The following is a 23,877-nucleotide window of genomic DNA, read 5'->3' on the forward strand; positions in this document are numbered from 1 at the left end:
GGGCCATCAGGATATTAGTGTAACTACCTAAGCTGGGACAGCATTGACAGTATGGGACGACCCAGCCTCCATTTTAAGCCTTGCCCATGGGGTATTACTAGCTTTGTTTGGTCTTGTGAAACCCAACCAGGGAGTAGATCTTAGTGGAAAGACCACAAAAATAGAACCTTAAAGTTTGCATTGTGGCTTAATGTTGTGCCCATCCTTTTGAAGTCTGTTTGCTCCTTTATTTTAGTTTACTGTTTTTCTAGAACCTTTCCTTACAGGGCAGTTAAAGTGGGCTTGGCTCTCATTTTTTATCTAGCAATTCACTGTATTGAATTATTTCCTCTTCTCACATTCATGCCTTTGTATCTTTCCATTAAAATATCTATTACCCATAGATTTCGCATGGCCCTTCCATGATGCCTGTAATCTGTATGTCCATGAAGAAGTATGTCCACTGGAAATAGTGCATGATGTTGCTGAGGAAGTACATATAAACCCAGTTACCTCTCACATCTGCTATAGGCTAGTGGACCGATTGGTCTGACCTTCCTTAGTATAGGAGTACATTGGGTTACACATTGCCATACAAGACTATCCCCCAAGTCAAGCTGGCATTATCTTTATCAGATAAGGAATGTGGTTTGCAAAAGATCATCACCACTGGACTTGTTGGCTGTTGAAGTTCCTTTACTGAAGGAGATGCAAAAGGGGTGGGAGGTTCATTGGAACTCAGCCCATATCTAGCGACTTCCCTCAACCTGTTATAGGCAGTTCTATCCTAATTACATGAGCTTCATGGGTACGGCTTGAGTGTATAGGCGAGAAAGACTAAGGGAAGGGGCCCTGTCAATGTGGCCATGGAGGTTTAAGCATCCATGCTGGCTCAGAATTTCTAGTGTCACAATTTTAAGGTCATCCACAGTCTTTCATAAATCCCTTTCCCATTGCTATATAAGTATGCCTCATGAACTCATTGGTGCCTCACAGTAAATTTTGATGTTGGAATCATGCCTCAGCTTGTCTTTAGGACCTTAGGAGGATGTGTAGACAGACATTGTTTGGATTTCTACCAGAAAAAGAATTTTAGTGACATATGCATTGACTATATAAAAGTTGGCCTGTAGTTGTTAGGGTTACAAAAGTAATTTTTTTGTAATTGTTTACTTTTAAAGAACAACTTTTTGTTTTTGAATCTAGGTACCTTTACCTTTTTTGATAAGAAGTGTGTGTGTGTGTGTGTGTGTGTGTGTGTGTGTGTGTGTGTGCGCGTGTGTGTGTGTAGCTTTGGATATACATTTATATTTCCCTGTACAGTAGTAATGGTGGTAGATTGATTGATTGCTTAATGTATAAAACATTGTTCAGAACAAGAAGAAAGTATAGGACTTTAGAATCCATATTAAGCTTTGGTTTTTAATTGTGAGTTTAGATTTTTTTTTTCAGCTATAAAAAACTAGTCAGTTTTAAATAGTCTAATTAGGCAATCAGTTGTGTTGCTTATCTGCATCCACAAAGAGCTCAAAGGAAACCGGAAGTGACTACATGTTGCCTAATTAGTCCAATTAAACACCTGCCTAAGATTTCCTAGCTTAGCAAGCTCCCCACTCTTGAAATCACTAGCACACGGCTAAAAATATAACTTCCAAATGAAAGTATTTTATTTGAAAAGTTTGGGAAACTATTCTTTGAATTCTCTATGGAAAAACATAAAAAAAAAATGTGAACTGTGAACTTTTCCCCCATTTTTTTTAAGAGAAATAAGACTTTGTTTTCATGTTTCTCAAGGTAAGCTGTCTGAGCTGGTCACTTAGAGGGGATTATTCAAAGATAACAAACTCCATATCCTCATCTGGGTCCTCCAACTCTTCCTTGGCCTCATCTTTGCCTGGGGGTGTAGTAGTAGCAGGAACAACATTAATGGTCACAGGCACAGACAGCAGCCAGGAATTCAGATGTGTTAGTCAAGAAGGCCTTGACCTTTTCTGCAAGGTGGGAGGTGTTCCCAGTCCCCACAAAGCCAGGACCCACCTGTATCCATTGATGACAGAAAGTGGCACTGAAGCAACAATCAGATAATCAATCTCCAGACACATATGGAAAACATCGTAACACTCCAGAACGCAAGCACTTATAGATTCTGGGTGATTATTTTATTTTATATCTGAGAAGAAAGAAAGGGAGAAAGAGAGAAAGAGAGGAAGAAAGGGAGTGAAAGAAAGAGAGAAAGAAAGAAAGAAAGAAAGAAAGAAAGAAAGAAAGAAAGAAAGAAAGAAAGGGAAGAAAGAAAGAAGGAAAGAAAGAATCAAGAGTTTGACTGATCTAAGGAGCACACAGCACATGAATGGCTAGTTGACACCCATATTCAAATATTGCTGTCCATGACCTGATATGTCAGGACACTGCCCCATATGATTAGTGATTATATGTTCATTATTATAATGGATGCCACTTTCATTGCAGAGTTGAAGTGTCTCAGGTAAACAGTTATATTTAAAATTCAAAGCCTCCCTGTGAACTCAGTGCCATTATTATTTCAAAACAGAACCACGAATACCAGATTCAGTCCTTTCCTGTCCACAAAGAAGGGGCAAGCTTCAGAAGCTGGAAAGGTGGCCGAGGACCTAAGTGAGATTCTCCACTCTCATAAATACTCATGCATGCTGGCTAGATTTCATAGTGCTCAAAGATACCATGCAGGCTACAGGTGGGGAAACATTGTAAGTTATTTACCCAGTAATGGACCATGGATGTAGAATACTGATCTGTCAGGAAAGATAATTGCACAGGTGTAACAGTAGCAAGACTCTTTAGGAGCTAATCAACTGTTTACTGATTGGATTTGAGGCCTGTTCCAAAGAAGAGAAATCATGCCTAGTGCTATAAATTTGGTCCAAAGCCAGGGCTGGGCAGGACTAGGCCTTGGATGGGACACTGACTACTGCTGCTTGTGAAACATACATGCTGTTAAGTCACCTTTTAAATATTTATGTTTTTACCTGTTGGTTAGCACTGCTCTGACCTTGGTGGGAAAAGCATCTGCTTTCAGGAATGGATGCAAAGATACAGAGTGCTGAGAATAAGTGACTGCTGAGTGCTCAGCAGTCTATAGAAATCTATAGGCATCTATAGAAAACCATCCTGGTAGGCTCAGGGAACACCACAGGAGAGGAGCTGGGGAGAATTTGAGAGCTCAGGTGGAAAAGAGTGCTGTGAAATGCTGTCTCCTAGACAAGCAAGGCTGTTGCACTCATGTGCACTTACGGTTACTTAAACAGAATTGCACAAGATGTGGACAGCAATTCCAGCTGTTCGGTAATCTCAAAGTGTGTGGGTACGGGAGCTCTCAGGTTGGCCAGATTCATGCAGGCAACTCTTACTAACTCAGAGATTTAAAAGTAAATAGGATGGGGAAGTTGGAGGGATTCTTATTCAGAGGATCTGGGAAAGTGGGAGTGAGGATATGGGGGTAGATGTGAACAAGATACAATGTATATAGGTGTAATATTGTTAAACAATGATAGATGATAGATAGATAGATAGATAGATAGATAGATAGATAGATAGATAGATAAATAGATAGATCCAAGCATGTTGGTGTGTGGCTGTTATCTCAGAGCTGAGGAGGTAGAGACAGGAGGAGCCTCAGAGCTTCTTATCAATCAGTCCAACTGAAAGAATGTGTCTATGTTCTATGAGAAACCAGTCTCAAAAATAAATAAATAAGCAAACAAACATCAAACAGGATATACCCACCCATATAAATGAACACATTATACATGTTACACATATAGGGACATACATACAGACACATACATATGTACACACATACATGCAAGCACACAGCTATATACATTCACTTGAACACACAGACACACACACACACACACACACAGACACACACACACACACACACGCAGTCTTCACACTTTTCATTTTTTCCCAACTCGCACTGCTCCCAATTACTGTCATTTCATCCACCAGTGAATACTTCTGTCCTGTTCACCCAAGACTCATTCTACAATTTCCATGCACTAATAGTTTTAAAGAGAAATTATATCCTTCGTTAGAAAATTAGCTGCCTCCCCTTTTTTCTGAATTGTCCAAATAAAGGTGCAGAAGACCAGTCTTGACAGGTATAATTACATCCTGCTCAGCTCGCCCTTCTTTCATCAACAATTCCCCAGAAGCCTCCGAGAAGCAGTGCTGAAGGATCTCGGCTGCACACCGAGGCAGCGTGTTCAAGTGGAGTGCGAGCATTCTGTCCGTGAAGATGACCGGCAGCAAATGTCAACCTGGTCTTTTCTCATGCTCTTGGCATTTCACCAGCAGTTTGTCGTTTAATGGGAGAACAATAATGTACACATACATATCAAATCGAGAAAATGTCAGCAGTTTATGTAATTATCTCTCTGACAAAGGAAGAACTCTTTAAAATGGGATATGTCGTGCATACTCAGACACATCCGTTAGCTAGCCTTAAGAACTATTGATTTTCATTTCAGAATCTTATATAATATGCCAAACAAAACAACCCTATACTCACCATTGTTTTAGGTGATAAACTCTAAGTCAAATAAATTAAAACTTCAATTATTATGATTTGAAAGGCCCTCCAGCTTCTACTGTGAATTTTTAGAAAAGACTTTCTTTGCTTTTGTTCTTTGGCAGTTCTATTCATGTATAAATTTTCTTCTGATTACTGCTCCCTCCCCTCTCTTTATCCCTCCCACCCCCCTGCCACTTAGGCTCTTCCTCCATTCATAGTTTTCTTTCGGTCATTAACTTCTTTTTTGAAAGTCACTGAGTTTTGCCAGGATTACCTACCTACTTCCCTGTGGGTTTAGAAGTGTACATCAGGGCCTTGTGGATGCCTCAAAGGATGCAAAGCTGAAAACAATGACTGCCCTCCCCCACTGTAGCCTGTAGTTGAGATCCAGTGGACCCTTTCCCGCTCTGCAGTGGGCTCGTTCAATCTTCCGTACATTTCTTGTATACATAGTCACAGATGCTGGAAGCCCATGGCAGCATTGTCTGTATGAGGCTCATAAGGCAGCATTTCACACCCTTGCTCCCCTTCTTCCAATCTTCAATTCTTTCCACTCTGTGTCCTTAATGATCCCTGAGCCTTAGAGAAGTTGGCATAAATATCTTCTAAATGAAATTATATTTTAGTTGATTCAGGGACTTAATCTAGAAATACTCAATCACAGACCCATGCGTGTAATGGTCTGGGAATAACTGGAGAGTGTTCAGTATTTGGAATCCATTAAGAAAAGGGCAAAGGGTTATTATTAATCATCATGTATGATATGATTGATCCTATCTATTGATTTAGCTATCCATTTTTTGCAAGAAACTTTCAGAGTGTGCTGATAGGGAAGTATGAGTTTTTGTTGTAGTTCGTAGTAGGTGTTGTATCGTCCTGTCTACCTATGGCTTGCAAGTACTAGACACTATATCTGAGAACAGTGCTGTTGCCTCCATGCCAAGAAACACTAATTGATTGCACATGTGTGCATATATTCATTTATCTTTAATTTATGCTATTATTAAGGAACTTATTAATATAAAAATTATAGTCATTGAAATCTCTAAGAGGTGACTGAAGTTAAGCTTTTCTGTATATCCTAGTTATCGAAATTTTATGAAAATATGTTTAAAATATAAGTCAAATAACACAGCTGTAAAATAAAGGCCCCGACACACAGAGAGAAAATTATATGCAAAGGTTTCTATAAAAGGATGTGTGTGAGGAAGGGAGAACACCACACACAGAGCTTGGTGTTCTCATTGAAGTGAGAAAATGTGCACATTACTTTTATCTGAGGAGACGATGCTTTTGCTTACTTTCAGTCATGTCTATGGAGCAGTTGCCCACAGAGGCCAGATGAGCAGGTTATTTCCTCTGACACTGTAGTCACAACCAGCTGAGAGCAACCCTGTGTGGACGGTAGGAATCAAACTAGGGTCCTCTGGGAGATCAGCTAGTTTTCTGAAACACTGAGCCATTTCGCCAGCCCGTGTCAAAATGATATCTATGTTTCTACTGCTCTGCCTAAACATATATTTTCCATAATATGCTTAAGATATTGAATTATAATATTATTAACTCAAGATGAGCATGACATAGCACATTGGAAATAGGTCTGTTTCACTAATCACTACATGGTTTCTTTGTTTAGGAGTTTGCTGGTTTTGGAAGTTGCCCCTACTTGATGAATATAATAGGCATGAATGCTGACTTGCAAACTAGGACAGAGGAGAGAGCCAGTAAGAAAGTAAGCCCTTCGCCCACATGGCTACCATGGCTTTGGCGATGATTTAGGCCTGCTCCTTGTGCTGCCCTCTCTGGGAGCCTTGAGCTTTCTCATCAGCTTTTGATGACACATTTGATACATTCCTCAATAACTTCTTTTCTAATTCTTTAAGTTTACTTTAATCTATATTGAAATTAGTGTTTAGTACTCTGATGCACAGCAGGTCTAAGAGGCAAGAAAGTTTCTGAGCAATCCCCCAACTCCTTTCTGACACATGTTTTTGCTTAGTTATGGAGTTTGGTTTGTCATTTTAGTTCCAAGGAAACGGATAATTTGAAAGTCTTTTCAACAGAAAATTTTGGGTTTATTGAAAATATTACTTATATAAATAATGCTTTCCTTTTTATTAATTTAGTTCTTTGATACTTTTATGTATGTTACATAATCCATTTATTCTCTCCACTCATCCTCTGTTATCTCCCTTCCATGCCTACCAACTCCCACCCCCATCTTCCCTAACTGATCCTTTTCTAAATTCATGACATTTCATCTTGTTATGTGACCCATTTGGTTTAGTTAGAGTAATCTGCAATCACAGCTAAAGACAAGGACTCCTCCACAGGAAATAGTTCAACACTGGGAAGCAAGGCCCCGTGAGTTCCTTCTTCGTCCTTGTCTTGCTGTTACTGTGCTCATTCTGGGACAGGCCCAGTGTAATAATCTGTAGTATTTGAAAGTTCATGATTATAATAGCTATATCGTTAGGAAGATGTCATTCTCCTCTCTTCTAGCTTTTATAGCCTTCTTTAGAGTGATCAGAAATAGCCAATGCATGATTGGTAGCATTGCCAAGTGTCTAGTAAGTGGCAAATTTGACTTGCATTGAGGCACATCGGGATTGGTGGTACTAAGAAAGATATTCTGATACTAGGAGGTTCTGCAGTATTTTGTGCTATAATCTTTTTGTCTCAAACTGATAAAGTAGAAAAAAACTAGTTGTTCAGTGGATTTGTTCCATCTCATTCAAAAGTGCAGCTTATCTCTTCAAGTATAAAAACAATTATTCAGATAAAGTTTATGTAGTTAGAAGAAATTACAATCATTTCACAGGAAAGAGTAAAATGTTTTAAGTTGTTGAGGAAGTTTTATTTTTAGTTTGGGTATTTCCACTTTATCCATGTGCGTTGATACATACCTGTAACCCCATCACTTAATGCAAGGGGATGGCAAGAGGGTCAGGAGTTTGAGACTATGTTCAGAGACATAGAGAGCTTAAGGTCAGCCTGCACTCTAGGAGACAGGATCGCAAAACAAACAAACAATAATAAAAACACAGAAAGATAATAAGCATGTTAAACTATATAACTTTAAATTATTCTAGCTGGCCAACTTTATAGATTCAGTTAACAATACTGATGCTAATGTCACCATTTACAAAATTCTTAAAGAATCTTCTTTTGTAATGAGTATATAAATCAAAACACTTTAAAGAAAGATGATTCAGTGAGACTCACGGATTGGCAGTTTCTGTCTGTGATCAGTTGCTGCTAGTGCTATGTTGCATGAATTAGGGCATGTCTGATTGAGTAGAGTCATGTGCAGGAGAGAATAATGAAGGGTGAGGAATATTACTGTCCCACGCCATGACACACCCCTAAAAACTTGATGACATCACACCAGGTACTACCTATAAATCCATCCTGGACATCAGGCCTGCAAACTATGAATGGTTGAGGCACACTTAAAGGAAAATGATAACAGACATCAACTGGCTTTTTGTTTTTTCTAAAACTTTTTTTTTAAATTTTGGTATTATATGTGTTTTTTTTCTGAATGTTTGTCTGAATGTGTTAGTCTGGACTGCGGGACATGATACCTCAAAAACACATAATAATGATGAAAACTGATATAATGATATAATGATATAATAAACTTGCAGTGTGTGCTGTGAGTGTAGAAACAGAAAAGGGCACTGGATTCTCCAGAACTGGCATTGTATACAGTTGTACCTGTGTAGGTGCTGGGAACCGAAGTCAGGCCCTAGCAAGGACAGTAGACTCGTAACTGCTCAGCCATCTCTCGAAACAAACAAACAAATATCAATTATTTCTATTTATGTGTATCAATGCATTCCATATGAAGCCAAGTGGGTCTAAGAACTAAACTATAAGACCAGCAGTCACTCAAACCGATCTGGAAATTCTGTAATTGACATTTCTTACATTCAGTAATGAGAGCTTTGGCTGGAGAAAGCGGCTGACTTGAATGCCTTCAGATTTGTGACTAGTGTCTTTATGCTGTAGTTGTGAAAATGCATCCTGCTCTTTGAAACACCGCTTGATAGCAATGAAGTTATACCTGGGTCATTGAAATATAATACAATTGGTTTTCTTTTACTGTTTGTGAACAGGCTTGACCAAGTGGAATAAAGAAAGTACTACCAATAAACCTAAAGCATTAATCTACCCAGTATTAAAATATAAATATTAAAATAGTAACCTAAAACATGAAAATAAAGAAAATGCATTATACACTAGCTATGTACATACAAGTGTATATGTAAAGTACATATTATAAAATAAGCAGATGCTTTGTATCTGCATCTATTTGCATATATTGAATGTGATATATTAATTATCTAGCAGCCATCCATTTCTTTATTTTTAACATTATATAACTGTACACTATGCATAGATATTTAATAAGAATGATTGAGAAATTTCAAGATGTTATTTACTGACAACAGATAGTACATAAATACAATTAATATTAGCTATAGTGTCAGGTTACTCATTAAAATCTCTCATGCACAGCAATTTGGAAGTTTTCTTCTTTTTGGAAAATGTCCACGTTTTTATTCTCACCCACGGTTTATACTCCCCCAACAACAAACTTAAGACCTGAGTTTCCTTTTACCTTTGGCACTTTTTTTTTATTAGCTGATGTTCAAGATTGTTAGAAAAATGACTGCAATAGTACAAGTGGAGGACCCCACACATTCCACTGTCTACTGTCTTTAACCACATCAGCTCCTGGTGAGACTGACAAACTCCCATATTCAGTTAGACTGGCTGGTTCAAGGCCCAGTAACTCCTCTGTCTCCTCTCTGGTATTTCTGTTACTGGTGCTTGCCTTGGTGGCTTGCCTTTGTGTAGAATGTGGGGATGAAGCTCAGGTCCTCAGCTTGTTCTCTAAGCACTCTACAGACACTTCTCTCTCCTCAGGCCTGTGATGAGTTTTAGGAGAAGGCAAGCTTGGCTTAATTGAGTCCTTCAATTAGAGCTCATTGGAAAATATTTTGTACTTAACTCTGGTGTCAGATTTCTTTCTAGTCTTCCTTTGAACAGTCTGGATTTGTTTTACTTTAAAGTTAGTAAATGCAAAACAGTGAATCATGAATAGAGTGGAATCTTTCCTTAATTATTTTAGGGACTTTCTAGACAGCATGGATTTCCTGTCTTGGGTGCTGATGACTAAACAACGTAAGGCTTTTTAAAAGACAAATGCCTTCCTACTCACTTTGCATTCCTGGTTCAAAACATTTGCTGCATTGCTGAAAAAAAGACATTGCTGCCTAAGGCACAGAAGGACACCGATCAGCACTAACTGTGTATGGCACAGTCATGCAGATTAGAATTGATCTGAATGAACAGTGCTGCCTAGAGGTGATATTATGGTTCCATTACAGCTCAGTGTGCTTACTGGAGTTTGTAAAGCTTTTTGCAAAAAAAAAAAAAAACAAACATGTTTTTCCATGTGTTTGGAAATGAACACAATTGCCATCCTGGTGCAGTTTTTACACTTAGTCTGATGGTCTGCAGGGGTCTGTAGCATGGGAGATACAGACTAACATGTATGGTCTATAGACTTTCAGTATTTTTCAAGTCAGTACAAAACTAAATCATGATTATAACAAAGTTAGTAGCCACAAGATAAATTTGAATCTGTTTTAAACAAGTGCCAATATTTTAGCAGTAACATTATAGAAATTGCCTAGTGTCATGAGAAGACCCTGATCAGTGTCTACACTGAGATCCCTACCCCGCTTTGTGGTGGCATTGTTATGTTGATAAGAGAGACACATATGAAGTCAGTAGCTCATTTCAAAATGTGCTTTACAAAAAGCATCATGATAAAAACCATTTTTGGGGTTGGGGATTTAGCTCAGTGGTAGAGTGTTTGCCTAGCAAGTGCAAGGCCCGGGGTTCGGTCCTCAGCTCCGAAAACAAACAAACAAACAAACAAACAAACAAAAAAACAAAAAAAAAAACAAAAAAAATTTCTGTATGCCATGAATAAACACTAATAAAACACTAGAAATTTTCTATGTACCATAAAGAAATTGTTAATATTTGAGGACATCGAAAAGCCAGGTTTGTCTTACCGTTTTTCCTAGGTGTAATGTACTCTTGAGACTCATCTTATGCGGTCTAAAAATCCCCGGAGATCTCTTTTGTACCAGCGGCCAGACTTTGACTCCATATCTCTCGTTGTGGTTCTGCATTCTTCTATTTTTAGCCTCACAACATGCACAACAGATACTGCAATAGCTCCATGTTACCACTTTCATTGCAGAATACACCCTCGCTGCTCTGACCCCTAGAAGCACACAGTTCACTGTAATGATGCGGACTGCAAGTGTTGGAAAATCTCAGAGCTCCTTCTGGGATACGAGTTAAGAGTATCTTTAGGGATCCTAGTGATTTTATTTTCTTCTTTAACACTTTTTAAATTCTTGTTCCTTAGTATTTCTTTGGATTGTTTGCTTGCTTTCTGTAAGTGAGGAATTACTTTCTTTTCTTCTTTGCCCATAGGTCTCCGTTATAAGACCTTTGAACTGTTTTTGTTGTTCCTGTACTCTGTTGACTAACTTGAGACCCTGAGTGGATCCTTGTTATAGTTACAGCAAAACACCTGACAGCACAACTTAGGTGAAGAGGTCTTTAATCTGGTTCACAGTTTCAGGAACGTCTTATGGATTTACTCTGTATATTTAGAGTGTGCTACGTACAGTCTAATCTGGGAAAAATTGTATCCGTAATAACGTTACTCGATTATCCAGGAGTATGGTAGATAATCAATTATTCAGGTTGTCTTTAATGTTCTGTATTAATCCTATCATTTTCTTCATGCAGTACTAGAAATATTTTATTGGAAATATCTCTGATAACATGGACTTGAGGTTGTGGAGCCTTGAGAGTATCACATGCATTAGTTACTCATTTCATAACTTAAATGTTACTACTATTTTCTTAGATTTTTTTTAAAAATTAATTTTTGATCAATTATCTAAAATCAACCTCCTTTTTTTCTTGTAGACATTGAAATTCTTTTTTATTTTTATTTTTTACATTTTTTGAGAATCTTTAAATTTCATGTAAGTGTACTATATTAAAACCATTTCCGGCCTCTTATGTGTCCTCCAGATTTTTCTTTAATCATTAGTTTTAAACACACACACACACACACACACACACACACACACACACACACACACACATTTAACTTTCTGAATTGATTTAGTGTTGCTCATGTGTATTTATTTTCAGTACTGATGACTTAGTATTGGATAACCAATTAGGAGCCTAGGCTTGGCAAGACTGATTCTCTCTCAGCTTGTAGCTCACTAATTGCTTGTGGGTCTTGATCTGAGCTCTAAGTATAGGAATTGTGTTGTAGATATAGCAGTTGCAGCTGAGCAGTTGATAATACTGTGTGTTTTAACTAGTTACCTTCTTTAATGGTCTGTGGCTGCTGCAAAAAGCTTACTTTATGAGAAGTGAGAGCTATACTTGTTTCTGGATATTAACAATGCATTTAGAGATTGTATTGGTTTGGAAATGCAGCGGTAGAGATTCTGCTCTAGTTCATGGCCTTGCCAGTCACACCTAGTTGGGTAAGTCTACAGTACCAACGTGAACCTATTGAGTGGGAAGACAGCAGTACCACTATTGTACTAATGCCGCTCTGGTCATTGCAGTGGTCCATAGGCATTGCAGTAGGGTAGATCTCTTGATTATTTTTCTTCCTTATCAATTTCTATGGTGTCTTCTGGTAGTCAGTGAGGAGGCTTCCTAGTCAGCCCCAGCTTCATTCCTCTGAAGTGTGTGTGAGGTACCTTCTGCAATAGGGAATTACTTTCAAATGAAAGAGATGATTTATTAAACTTTTCTGCTAGATTATATCATTTCTATACGTGGTTTCCCTAATTTATTAATTTTGCCCTTCAAAAAAAAAAGAAAGAAAAGCAACAATAGATAACTTAAAGTCTGGGTAGTTGTTATTTTTTATGTTATTAACTGATGACGACATGTATGCTTTTATTCATACATATCACTTTCTATCTTATCTCTTGATTCACTTTCTTCCCAACTGCAGTGGGTAAATACGGGCTTTTACAAAGAGAAAGTTAAACTCTTTTGCTTAGAAATAATCACATTTTTCTTAGCAGCTCCCAGATCATGTATTTTGTCCATACAAACAAATATTCTACCATTATGATACTTGATAAAATCTAGAATCTTCAGAGAATATTGTCTCAATTGTGGATAATTTAAATTATGTTATCTTCTGGGCATATTTTCAGAATTGGGGTATCTTGATTCCAGGGAAGATCCATTCAGTGCTGGCTGCACCAAATCTTACCAGGTGATCCTGGGTTGTGGAGAAAGAGCTGGGTGCTAACACAAAAGCATTAGTTCACTGCTCTCTTCACAGGATTATGAAGGCAGTATACACTAGCTGCTTCCATTACAAGCTGTCCTTATTTCTCTGAAACTATGTCTTGTGACCTGGACTTCTTCATTAAGGTGTTTTTGTGAGAGAATTTCATGAAAGCATCCTGAAAGGAAACTAAGACAGCCTTGCCATTATGAGCATCATCTAAATTATGCCTAATATAGTAATGCACTGAGATAACAGAAGAGTTGACGTTTGTTTGCCTTTATAAAAGATGAAAATGACACTGTAATGTAGACATCCAGCCATTTTCATGGCTTTGTGATCAGCTCCAAGTTTGTATAAAAAACAAAAACTGTCAGACTACCTAAAATTAATATTCCTTCCCCATTCTATTCCTTTCTAATTTGATAAGTATAATAACGTAGATCACAAATCTTCATTGAGATACAGATGTGATGTGGATGCATAGCCACTAAATGAAAAGAGCTAATATTTAACTCTGGTGGGAGGTGCACGGCCCATGTGGCTTTTCACATGGTGGTTATGGCTCGTGTGGGTTGTGTCGGGGTTGTTCCTAGGTTGGTAACCGGGACTGTTGGAATGTTCTATCTTCCGCATGAGTACCAATGTGTTGTATTGACTATGTCCTCGTTACAGAAAACACTTCTGCACCTCAGAAAAGCAGACCCTGCGATAAGTACTCCTTTCCTCTGAAGATTGCTCTATGTGTCTAATTAAGCAAAAGAGACATGAAAGACAGCTCCCCACACTCTATTGACCACTTCTGAAATGTTGGTCCTAACCATACTGACCATCACAGTACATGTTGATTTAAATCCTTGTTTCCTTTGGTTTTACCAATGGCTGTAAAAAGGCCTGAACACTAATCATGGCATTGACTATTGTCTCTGCCTGCTCTACTATGTGGAGTAGACTTCAGTACTGTACCATTTGATAGAACTTTTCTTTGGATTGACTTTCTTAATAACTTAAATCCCTTATATGGTTTCAACATGATGCAGGTGAATGTAAGCTGATCATAGAATTCTTTCTCTCAGGGAGGTGATAAAATCCTTGTTCAACCACAAACAAGAAAAGCAACAGTTATTGATATATTATAGAACATGTGAATGTATTCCCCACCCCCCAGATTTCTCACTGGTAAATTAAAGATCTGGTATCTATAGCAGTTAATAAATCACTTGAAGGATATTAAAAGCTTTATTAGCAAATTATGTAGTTTTCTATATAGAGTGGTAAAAAAAATGAACCAGATATATGCTTAGGTTATATTATTTAGGAAAGAGTTAGGACTGTATCTATGGCTTAACAGCTAAGGCCACTTGTCCTTGCACAGGCTCTATGTTCAGTTTTCCATCACTCATGAGTGCCTGTAACCATAACTCTAGAGTGTTTGACACCCTTTCCTGCCCTTAATGGATGATTAGAGGTTACAAGGCAGCAGCACATCTCTAGAAAGTCTTATGGAGCGGTTTTATAGTTTTTCTTTTGTGTTTCAGGTGACAACACTTGTCAACACAAGCAACAAAGGTCCGTCTGGTAAAAAGAAAGGGAGGTCAAAGAAAGCCCATGTGCTGGCAGCATCTGTAGAACAAGCTACTCAGAATTTCCTTGAAAAGGGTGAGCAGATCGCTAAGGAGAGCCAGGACCTCAAAGAAGAGTTGGTGGCTGCTGTAGAGGATGTGCGGAAGCAAGGTAGGTAGAGTAACACTGTCCTGATGCTCTGGGTTGCTGTGTCAACAGGACATTGCTCTTCAGAATCAAAGGAATAGTTTGTCTCCTTTGTTCTCTGCACTGACTGTTTTCAGTATTTGCTGGGGTTATTTGCACAACAAGTATCTTGCTAGTGAAGTGTGGGCATAGCTTCAAACATCCCACTCTTGCTATTACTGAGCAATCTTCCTGTTGCTTCCTCTTGGTAGATGGAAACAAACTCTCCGGTCAAACTCATGCCTAGGGATGGATTTGGAAGATTCCGTATTTATAAAATGACCGAGTACCCAGGATTTTAAGGTGGATGGGGAAAAGGATATAAAACCATGAACAGCAAATGTCACCATGATTCTCGAAAAATCTTTTCTGTTCACAGCTTTTCTCACACATCTAGCTTGTTAGTATACTGTGTATTTGGCATTTTGAAAACTTTTATTTTCAATAAAGTATATGTAACATAAAAATAATATCTGAACTGTTTTATAAGGATCATTTACAGTTAATGTTGGTAAGTCTGCGCACATCTTTGAGAAACTTATCACTAGACATTTTTCTTCCTATTTAAAATAAATCTATACTTATTCAACTATCCATACGCCCTTCCCAAAAGTCTCTGTATCACTTTTAATCTTTGACAACTATTCATATTTCCCTGAAGTGGGATCCTGCAGTATGTCTTTTTCTGTGTATTTCTGGGATATTTCATTAAGTACAATGTCTTCAATGACTATATACATTGTAATAAACATTATTTTAGTTTTATGACTAAATAACAGACATATATATGCATACATACATACATACATACATACATGCATACATATATACATACATATCCACAGACTTTTGGATGGATTTCACTATTTGTTCTTATGAACAAAATTACTACGATAGTATGCAAAATTAAATAAAAATACTTACTTATGATGGTTAGCTTTTATTATCAATTTGAAAAAACTTAAAATCACCTGGGAAAAGAGACTCAGTAAGAAATTGCATACATTTGGTACTCTGTAGGGGATAAGTTAATGAATATGAAAAGGCTAAGACTTCAGGAGCACCACCATTCCTTAGACAAAGTGTCCTGAACTGTACCATAATGGAAATGAAAGCATAGACCAATCGATTTTTCTGAACATTGATTTGTAATGCCTAGAGGAATATTTTGTTAAATAATTGTCAAATGAATCTATGATATATTTATACTCTTTATTCAATCTTACTGTCTTTTGCAGTTCATAGATGAATGTTTAGTATCTTAAAAGCCTTTCTTTATTCTATGTCATCACACTTATTTTTTTCATTTCTTGGTGTATGATCAACAAATCTAGGTACTTAGTTTTGCATGTGTGTGAGCATACATACACTTGCTGCCTGTGTATGTAGGACATGGAATTAATGTGGGGACTCATTCTGTATTGATTTTCTACTTTATTCATTGAGACATTATCTGTCAATCACACTTGGGAAATGCCAATATAGCTAGTCTTGCTTACCAACTTACTCTGTGGAACCCTTGTCTCCAATTTCTAAGGCTGCAATTACATGCTACCACGGACATCCAAAATTTACATGGGTTTCTGGAGATCAGAATTCTAGTCCTGACAATCTTGTGGTAAGAGCTTTAACCACAAAGCTAAGTTCCCAGCCTCTGACGACACTTCGTGCCACTATCCAATGCCTTTCTCCTAAAAGTTAACTTCACTTATATGGCACTGACTCAAATTGTTTCTTCAACTTGGGCATGGTTTCTGTTCCATATTCTACCTGTGTGAACAGAGCATGAATGTGTGCACGTCCTAGGAGCATGGATTCATCTGAAATTTGAAATGCACCTGAAAGTTGGTGTTTTCCTGAAGTTACACACCTGCTTGCCTGCATGCATCTGTGCCCTAGATAATTACTTCTTGTTGTTGTTTTCTGATATATACTAATGTGCACATGTGAAAATGATGAGGCGTGCTCTGGTTGACAAATGTTTACACCTGTAGAGCCCTTAATATTCTCAAAACACCGAACATGTTGACAGTGGAGAGAGTTTTGGTTGGTCTCTACTTCTTATGCATCTTCTTTGGTAATGAATTTTATTGTTTAATTTCCGCAGTGACCCCTCAGAATTTCCTTCACTTTTGTATTCATTTAAACGTTGGTTGCTGTCTTTTGAACTTGATTGTTTGTGATGAGGCTTACAACTATGGTCCATCATAACGCTGATAAAATAATCAATTGATTAGCTTTCTCTTATGCTATGAGAATAAAATATTCTAGTTTAGGAAAGTTTACAGTGGTTGCTCCTCTGAGAATATTTGAAGATGATTGTGTTAAAAAATTTCTGTTATATAATTTATGCTTATGCATGACATGTATGAAGTTCTGTGGCCATGTGCTCTTTTCGCTGGACAGAGTCATATTCAAGTGCATGCATGTTACTTGCAAAAGAATAATCAAATTACTGAAAACCTCATATTAAGCTCCCCTCTTAGAGTCCTTGCTTTTGGTTATCCCCTTACATTTCAGATAGTAAGCAGCTATCAGAGGTGTAGTCAGCTATCAGAGTGTATCCCAGGCAATGGAGTCCTCAAGTTCTGGTTCTACTCCTGAAAGTAGTCTTCCCAACTCCTTTTCCCTTTCTCCAATGACAACTAATTCTTTCTTTCTTCTGTGTGATCTCTGTGGCCCATCTGGCTTCAGTCCGTTTCCATACTGTCTCTTTATTTGGGCTTTTCTATACAAGTTGGTGCCAAGCTAATTTTCAGAGTGATAAGAAGAAAGGAGTCCATGAGGAGGTGGCATGGGGCAGGGAGGGGTGCATAGTGACTTAACATACCGTACCATCTCTTCAATCATAGAAATGTATGCTTCTATCAACATAGAAGATAAAAGCCATATGTGACCAATTACAATTAGAAGTAATAGTATTCTTTTAGTGTTTTCTTCAGTGTCTGATGTACGCACATAGGTGGGAACAAATTTAACAACTTTAATATTGCATAGAGAATGCTCCTCCTTCTCTTCTTTTTCTTTCTATTGTTCATGCTATTTCTTCCTTGTCTCCCTCTCTACTTCCTTCGCCCCTTTCTTTCTTATTTTCTATTTCATTTTCTCACATGTCGAGATAGATTACGAACTTTTGCTCGCACCAGCAACTTATTTGCCTCTGAGCTCCATTCCTCAGCCTTTTTTGAGCATGCTCAAATAAAACCTTCCAGCATTGTCACTTTTTTCCAACATAGAGGGATGCTGAGGGTTTTACATGTCCATTTTGATATTTCTGATTGTCATTTAATTTTGTTCATTTATAGTGTCTGTATGTTTATGGTTTTAATTATCTAATGTGGTAAGGTCACCTACAAAATTATGCATTTATAGTATGCTATCATTAAATTCAGTGTTGTCTAAATTTATTTATTTTTATTTGTAAATTTATTATCTCTCTAAACCTTAAATCTAGGCTGCACGGCTAATATTAAAATGTTCAGAATGCATGGTAACTGCCCTTGAGCCACAGAATCTTCTGCAGAATATGCATATTTTCAAATTATAATCTAGGATTCATTGAATAAGGCTGTGATAATGTTTGTATTAGAAGCATGTAGTAAAAATACATTTTCAATATGTATGTTCCTCAGTTCGAAACAGAGAACTCTGTTGACTTACACTTGGAATTAAGAAAAGATTTTCAAGTGTGTGTTTCTGTCAATGGACTACCTGTTTTATCTTAAATAAAATACTTAAGTGCAGAAGCTTTCAAGGCTAGGTTTGAGCTTCATCCTGATAGGGTCAATGATGGTTATAGTGTCTGTCCATCCCGGAGGGCAATGCTTAACCATCCACTGAGTGACAATGAGGACAAAGCTCTCCTTGGTTAACTTACAATCTCTGTTACAAAACACCATGACCAAGGAGACTTATAAAAGTGTTTAATTTGGGGCTCTTGGTTCCAGAGGGTTAGTCCATGGCCATCATGGTGGAGAGAATGGTAGCAGCCAGATCTGCAAAGTGCTAAGTTGAGTAACTGAAAGCAAACATCTTAATCTACAACTTTGAAGCTTTGAAAGACAACAGGAACTGTATCACCTTTTGAAACCTCAAATCCCAGTCCCAGTGACACACTGCCTCCAACAATATCAGACCTTCTGATCTGTTTCAAATAGTCCGGCTAACAGGTGCATTCAAATATATGTGCCCAAGGCTCATTCTCATTTTTATTCAAACCTGCATAGAGGCTTTCCTGGGAAATCAATAGATATTTAGAAGCTTAGTTTGAAATTAGATTTCAAATTCTAACATTACAAATAACTAGAATATATATAGTAGATCGTATATGTTCAGAGTCAGTATCCCCAATTTTAAAATATAGACAATGACTGGGCTCACCCCTAGGTGATTGCTTTTACTCAAAGACATCAAAGGTGTTTTCAAAAAAATTAAGTGTCTTTTGGGTGAGATGACTCAGCAGGTCTTGCCACCAATCCTGGACCCCTCATGGCAGAAGGAGAGCGCCAACTCCTCTAAGTTGTCTGTTGATGTCCACAAGCACATCCTGCTGCCCTGGTACATGGGTGCTCACACACACACACACACACACACACACACACACACACACACACGAAGGAAGGAAGAAAGAAAAAAAGGAAGGAAGGAAGGAAGGAAGGAAGGAAGGAAGGAAGGAAGGAAGGAAGGAAGGGCAGAAAATCTTAAATTCCATTGTAGTCATGATCTGTTAAGTTTACCTGTATCTTTGGGAATTGCTCTCCTGCTTGAGGTCTTTTGTTTTTGTTTTTCCTATTTGGTGAGTCAGTGAGTTCAGTTGTAGTTGCTTACAGGAGAATGAGGGAGGGGTTATTTACAGAAGCATAGGCGACCCATTAATGGCCACAGCATTGAATAAAATGACTTTCCTTGCCACAGTGATTGTTAACAGCCTACCGACTGTTACTACTCAGTTCCTGCCTACCGACTAACAAGCTCAAGTCCTCTTGGGTAGACATCAAGGTAGTATCCAGCAGTCTTTGTGAGGACGGGTTGTCTGCAGAGCATAGGAATGGTAAGAGTTGAATATACACCCAGCATGTCACAGGAGAATGGATGTGTGTATAAGAGCTAAAGCAAAACTTTTCCAAAACAGGGAACAGAGAGGCTGTTACAAACACACCTCTACATTGCAGCTCTGTGCTTAGAAAGCTTATGGCCCAGAGTGCTTAACAGCAAGATTTCCTTGCATTGAAAGCATGTCACCAACTTTGGCCGGTATCAGAATCATAAGAGAGGCTTTTAAAATCCTAACATCCGTTTCCTGCCAGAGAAATCAGATTCCTGAAGTATAACCTGGACATCAATAATTTAAGCCCCACTTTTGATTCCTCTGTATGAATTATTTCTGAACAAATGGACAAATTTTCTTATTCTGCATTATGTGTGCATAGATGGGTGATAGATCCTGTTAGCTGGGGGCACAGTGATCAGTGCTTCCCTCTTAAACCGAATGCTTAGTAAATACACATCATCTTTCATGCAAGATTTAAATCTCAGTGGGGTTTTACAGTGCTTCTGGCCTTGTAGTCTACCTCGATGTAGGTACGTAAACTTATATAGAAAACCACAACCTAATACTTTACATTAAAATATAATAGATAGGTTATGTTTTAGGGACTTTTCAATCTTGATGCGCTGCAGGCCCTCAGGAAATGTACAAGAGAATATTTAGCAATCTTGTCTATTAGATTTTTAAGTATTAAATAAGTTTCATAAAAAAGAAAGGGTTACTGATGGAACTAATAAGAAAGGTGATGGTAAAGCTAAATGTTTAATGAAATTTGTAAAAACTATAGATGAGGATTTCAAGTCGTTCCCAAAGGCAGAGAGAAAGGAGTGCTGTGGATGAGTGAGGATGGACACAGAACAATCGATTGAATGAGCACTTTTGTTTGCATGTACCGTTTCAAGTAGTCTGAGACAGTGGGGAGGGGCCAGAATGAGAAAAATGTATTGTTATTATTATTATTATTATTATTATTATTATCATCATCATCATCATCATCATCATCGTCATCATCATAATTAACATCATCATCACTATTATTATTTTACTTATTCACTTCACATCGCACTTATTGCCCCTTCCCAGTCACCCCCTCCCATGATCCTCCCCCCTCCCCCTTCTCCTCTCCTATGATTGGATGCACCCACCCCCCAGTGAGTATCCCTCAACCCTGGCACATCAAGAATCTGTGAGGCTAGTTGCATTTTCTCGCACTGAGGCCAGACAAGGCAGCCCCAGACTGAGAACATCCCACAACTAAGATTATTACACACAATATAATGGAAAGAAGGAAGGGAGAAAGGGAGGGAAACAGAGAGAAACTAGATATGTAGTTGATTGTTAACTTCTAAGGGGTATGTTGAAACATTAACAAGCCAAGTGTCCTGTTAACCCCACTCCCATGAAGACAGTCCCCCTTGTAGGACTATGTGTGGCTTTGTTGGAGGAAGTGCGTCACTGAGGGTGCTTGGGCTTTGAGGTTTCAGAAACTCAAGCCAAGCCAGATGGTTCACTCTCTCTTTGTGCTGCCTACCAATCCAGTTGTAAAACTCTTAGCTACCTCTCCAGCACCATGTCTGCTTGCATGCTGCCTTGTTTACCTTCAGATTAATAATGGACTAAACCTCTGAACCATATGCAAGCTTCAGTTGTATGTTTCTTCCTCTGTAACAATTACTGAGGTTATAACATCTCTTCATTGTAATAGAACATTGACTAAAACACTATATCTGAATCAGGAAAGACCTGGTGCAGGCACATGGTTCATGTGTAGTTACCTCAACAAACAAAGGTAAACAGAAGCATCTTGCTACTATGGCTCTGGTGGCAGCCATGGGAAAAGAACATGCAAAAAACCAAATGCTACAAAATTGCGGAGAGGAGTCAATAAATTTTCCATTTATTGAAAGGAAACGAGAGTGCACATTTGTTCTTGTATGGGCCACAGGCAAAATGATTGGGAAGTCTTGTGGGACAGCAGGGCCAGAGTTGAAACCAGTTTGATTTTAGACATTGATAAATTATAATCCCTTCCTAGCAGATGGTAATGCCATAGGGATGGGACATTGGCAAAACAAGGAGATTTGCAAGTCTCTGAATTTGATAAATGAATTTCTCAGGGAAGGAGCATTCCCTTGAGTAAGTGCTATCAGATGACAGAGGGAAGGAATGAAGGTACAGTTTGGGAAGGAAGCCCACATTCGGAATTGAGAATGGGATATAAATGAATTATAAAAGGGGAAGCTGCCATAAAATCAGAAGAGAAACAGTAGAGTTCTGAAACCCAAATAAAGAGGACTTTTAATAAAAGAGGCAATGATCCATCTGCTCCCTTAAGATGCTGTAAACATGCTGAATTTTTCTGACACTACAGACCATGAACACTTTAGATTTTGCAAGAAAGGTGGCATCTATTACATTTAAAATTGAATTTTCAGAAAGAAGCAAAGACAGGAGCAAAAATGATAGTATGTGGGGAGTAGAGCAGAGAGACCTGTGCAGACAGCCTCGCCAAATAAATGTGATGTGTGAGGATTACTAAGAGGCATGTCAAGGAGGGCACCAGACACTGACCTTGAGTGTCTACATGTCTACATGTCATGCATGTAAATGCATGAACATGCGCACATGTCCACATCATACACAAATGGAATAAGAAGGGGGCAGAGGATAGATGCTGAAAAAAGAGAGTAGATGCCGAAGTAAGCCTGCAGGGAAGCAAAGTAAACCTGCCTTTATCACTCTTGAACCGTTTGAACTTTATCACTCTTGTCTCTTTCTGCCCCTGTAAATCCTTTGAAATGGAGCTGAGTGACTGTGTTCCACCTTGTTTCTTTAGGGAGACTAACATAATGCCTTCCACACAGTGGCACTTAATAGATTCATTAGTTGACTGCCAAGGGACTGAAGGAAAGAAATGGAAGAACAATGTAGGAACATTAAGAGCAAACATTGTGTATAATTGTTTCTTTGTTTATGCTTTACAGCCTAAATCCAAGAAGGAAGAAAGCCATAGGTGTAAACAAAACAGCAAGAGGATACAGTAATGGAAACATGAGATGCATAAGAATCCTTCCTTTACATGAAAATCAAATAAAGAAAGATCAAGTCTAGAGAGACTTTACAGTAGGCTGGAGAGGCAACTCAGGAAGTCTCCACAGCAAGCATAAAGCTGGACTCAGTCACACTCATCTGTAATCGCAGTGCTCCTATGGCAAAGGGGCAAGGGGGAACAGGAGAATTAAAAGCCTTCCTGGAGGCTCTCAGTCAGCTAGGCATATGTAAGTACGAGCAAATATTAAAAGAGAGACCCTATATCAAATAAAGTAATGGAAAAGATCCTCGCCTGAGATTTGTTCCCTGACTTCCCCACATAAACATACAGAAGTGTGAAAACATATCTAAATGTGCACACATCATACATACACACAGCAATTTCATAGAAAAGGTGAATTTTACCCATCAGCTAAAGCTATTTATTTTGAACAACAATGTAGATGAGTTTCATGGGCCCGATACTTGCCATTTGGGTGGGTTTAATTTGCCATTTGGTGGCTAAAACTCCTCTCCAAGTCAACTGGTTCAATCTGGCTTCTCACTGAATTCCTTGCTTGGCCTCACCCTAACTCTAGCAATTTGTTCTAATCCGGCTCCTGCTTATTTTTGGTTTCAACCACCTCTGCTGACTTGCACTAAGCTGTATGAACTCAGGACCAAACACCCCTGCACTGCACACACTGCACTGCACGCAGTGCGCTGACTCCCGATGACTGACTCTCTGCACTGCTTTGAAGTAGCTTCTCTTTCCTGTGCTGTTGTAATGAGAGTGAGGTGTATCACGTTTCTGACTCGTTCTGACACATCTTTCTCTGATTCATCAGAGGATTGTCTGCTCCATTAGCCATCACGTTCAAACAGAGCTGCTTCCTCCTATGAACTAACCTTATCTCAAGGATGTGTGGTGATGGCACGTCTGTATTGCAGCCAGAGGAGATAGTGTGTGGTGTGTCTGCTTTCCTGCGAGATGGCAGAGAACTAGGTCTTTGGATGTGGCCCTAGCCAGAGCACTCATGTTTCTGTATTATGGTTCTTCTACCTTCAATTATGTATGCCAAAGCCCTTGGTTTTTCTTTAGTTTGAGCTAATCTCCAGGTGAATTGATGAATTGATATCAAA

At 38.5% G+C, this 23,877-nt stretch overlaps 1 protein-coding gene across 3 annotated transcripts in view; it reads left to right on the top strand.

The window, feature by feature from the left end:
* Nucleotides 1–23,877, top strand: part of Ctnna2 (catenin alpha 2) — a 1,084,017-nt gene that overhangs the window by 195,688 nt on the left and 864,452 nt on the right. For 2 of the 3 annotated variants that reach the window (XM_032906321.1, XM_032906322.1), the window contains exon 1: nucleotides 14,396–14,642. In XM_032906321.1, the coding sequence (XP_032762212.1) occupies nucleotides 14,411–14,642 (232 nt within the window). In that variant the 5' untranslated portion in view covers nucleotides 14,396–14,410. Of the gene's footprint in view, nucleotides 1–14,395; nucleotides 14,643–23,877 lie in introns of those variants that run through there. The other variant, XM_032906324.1, reaches the window with a different exon arrangement.

The sequence above is a fragment of the Rattus rattus genome, chromosome 6 (assembly GCF_011064425.1).
Source record: "Rattus rattus isolate New Zealand chromosome 6, Rrattus_CSIRO_v1, whole genome shotgun sequence".
NCBI lineage: Eukaryota > Metazoa > Chordata > Mammalia > Rodentia > Muridae > Rattus > Rattus rattus.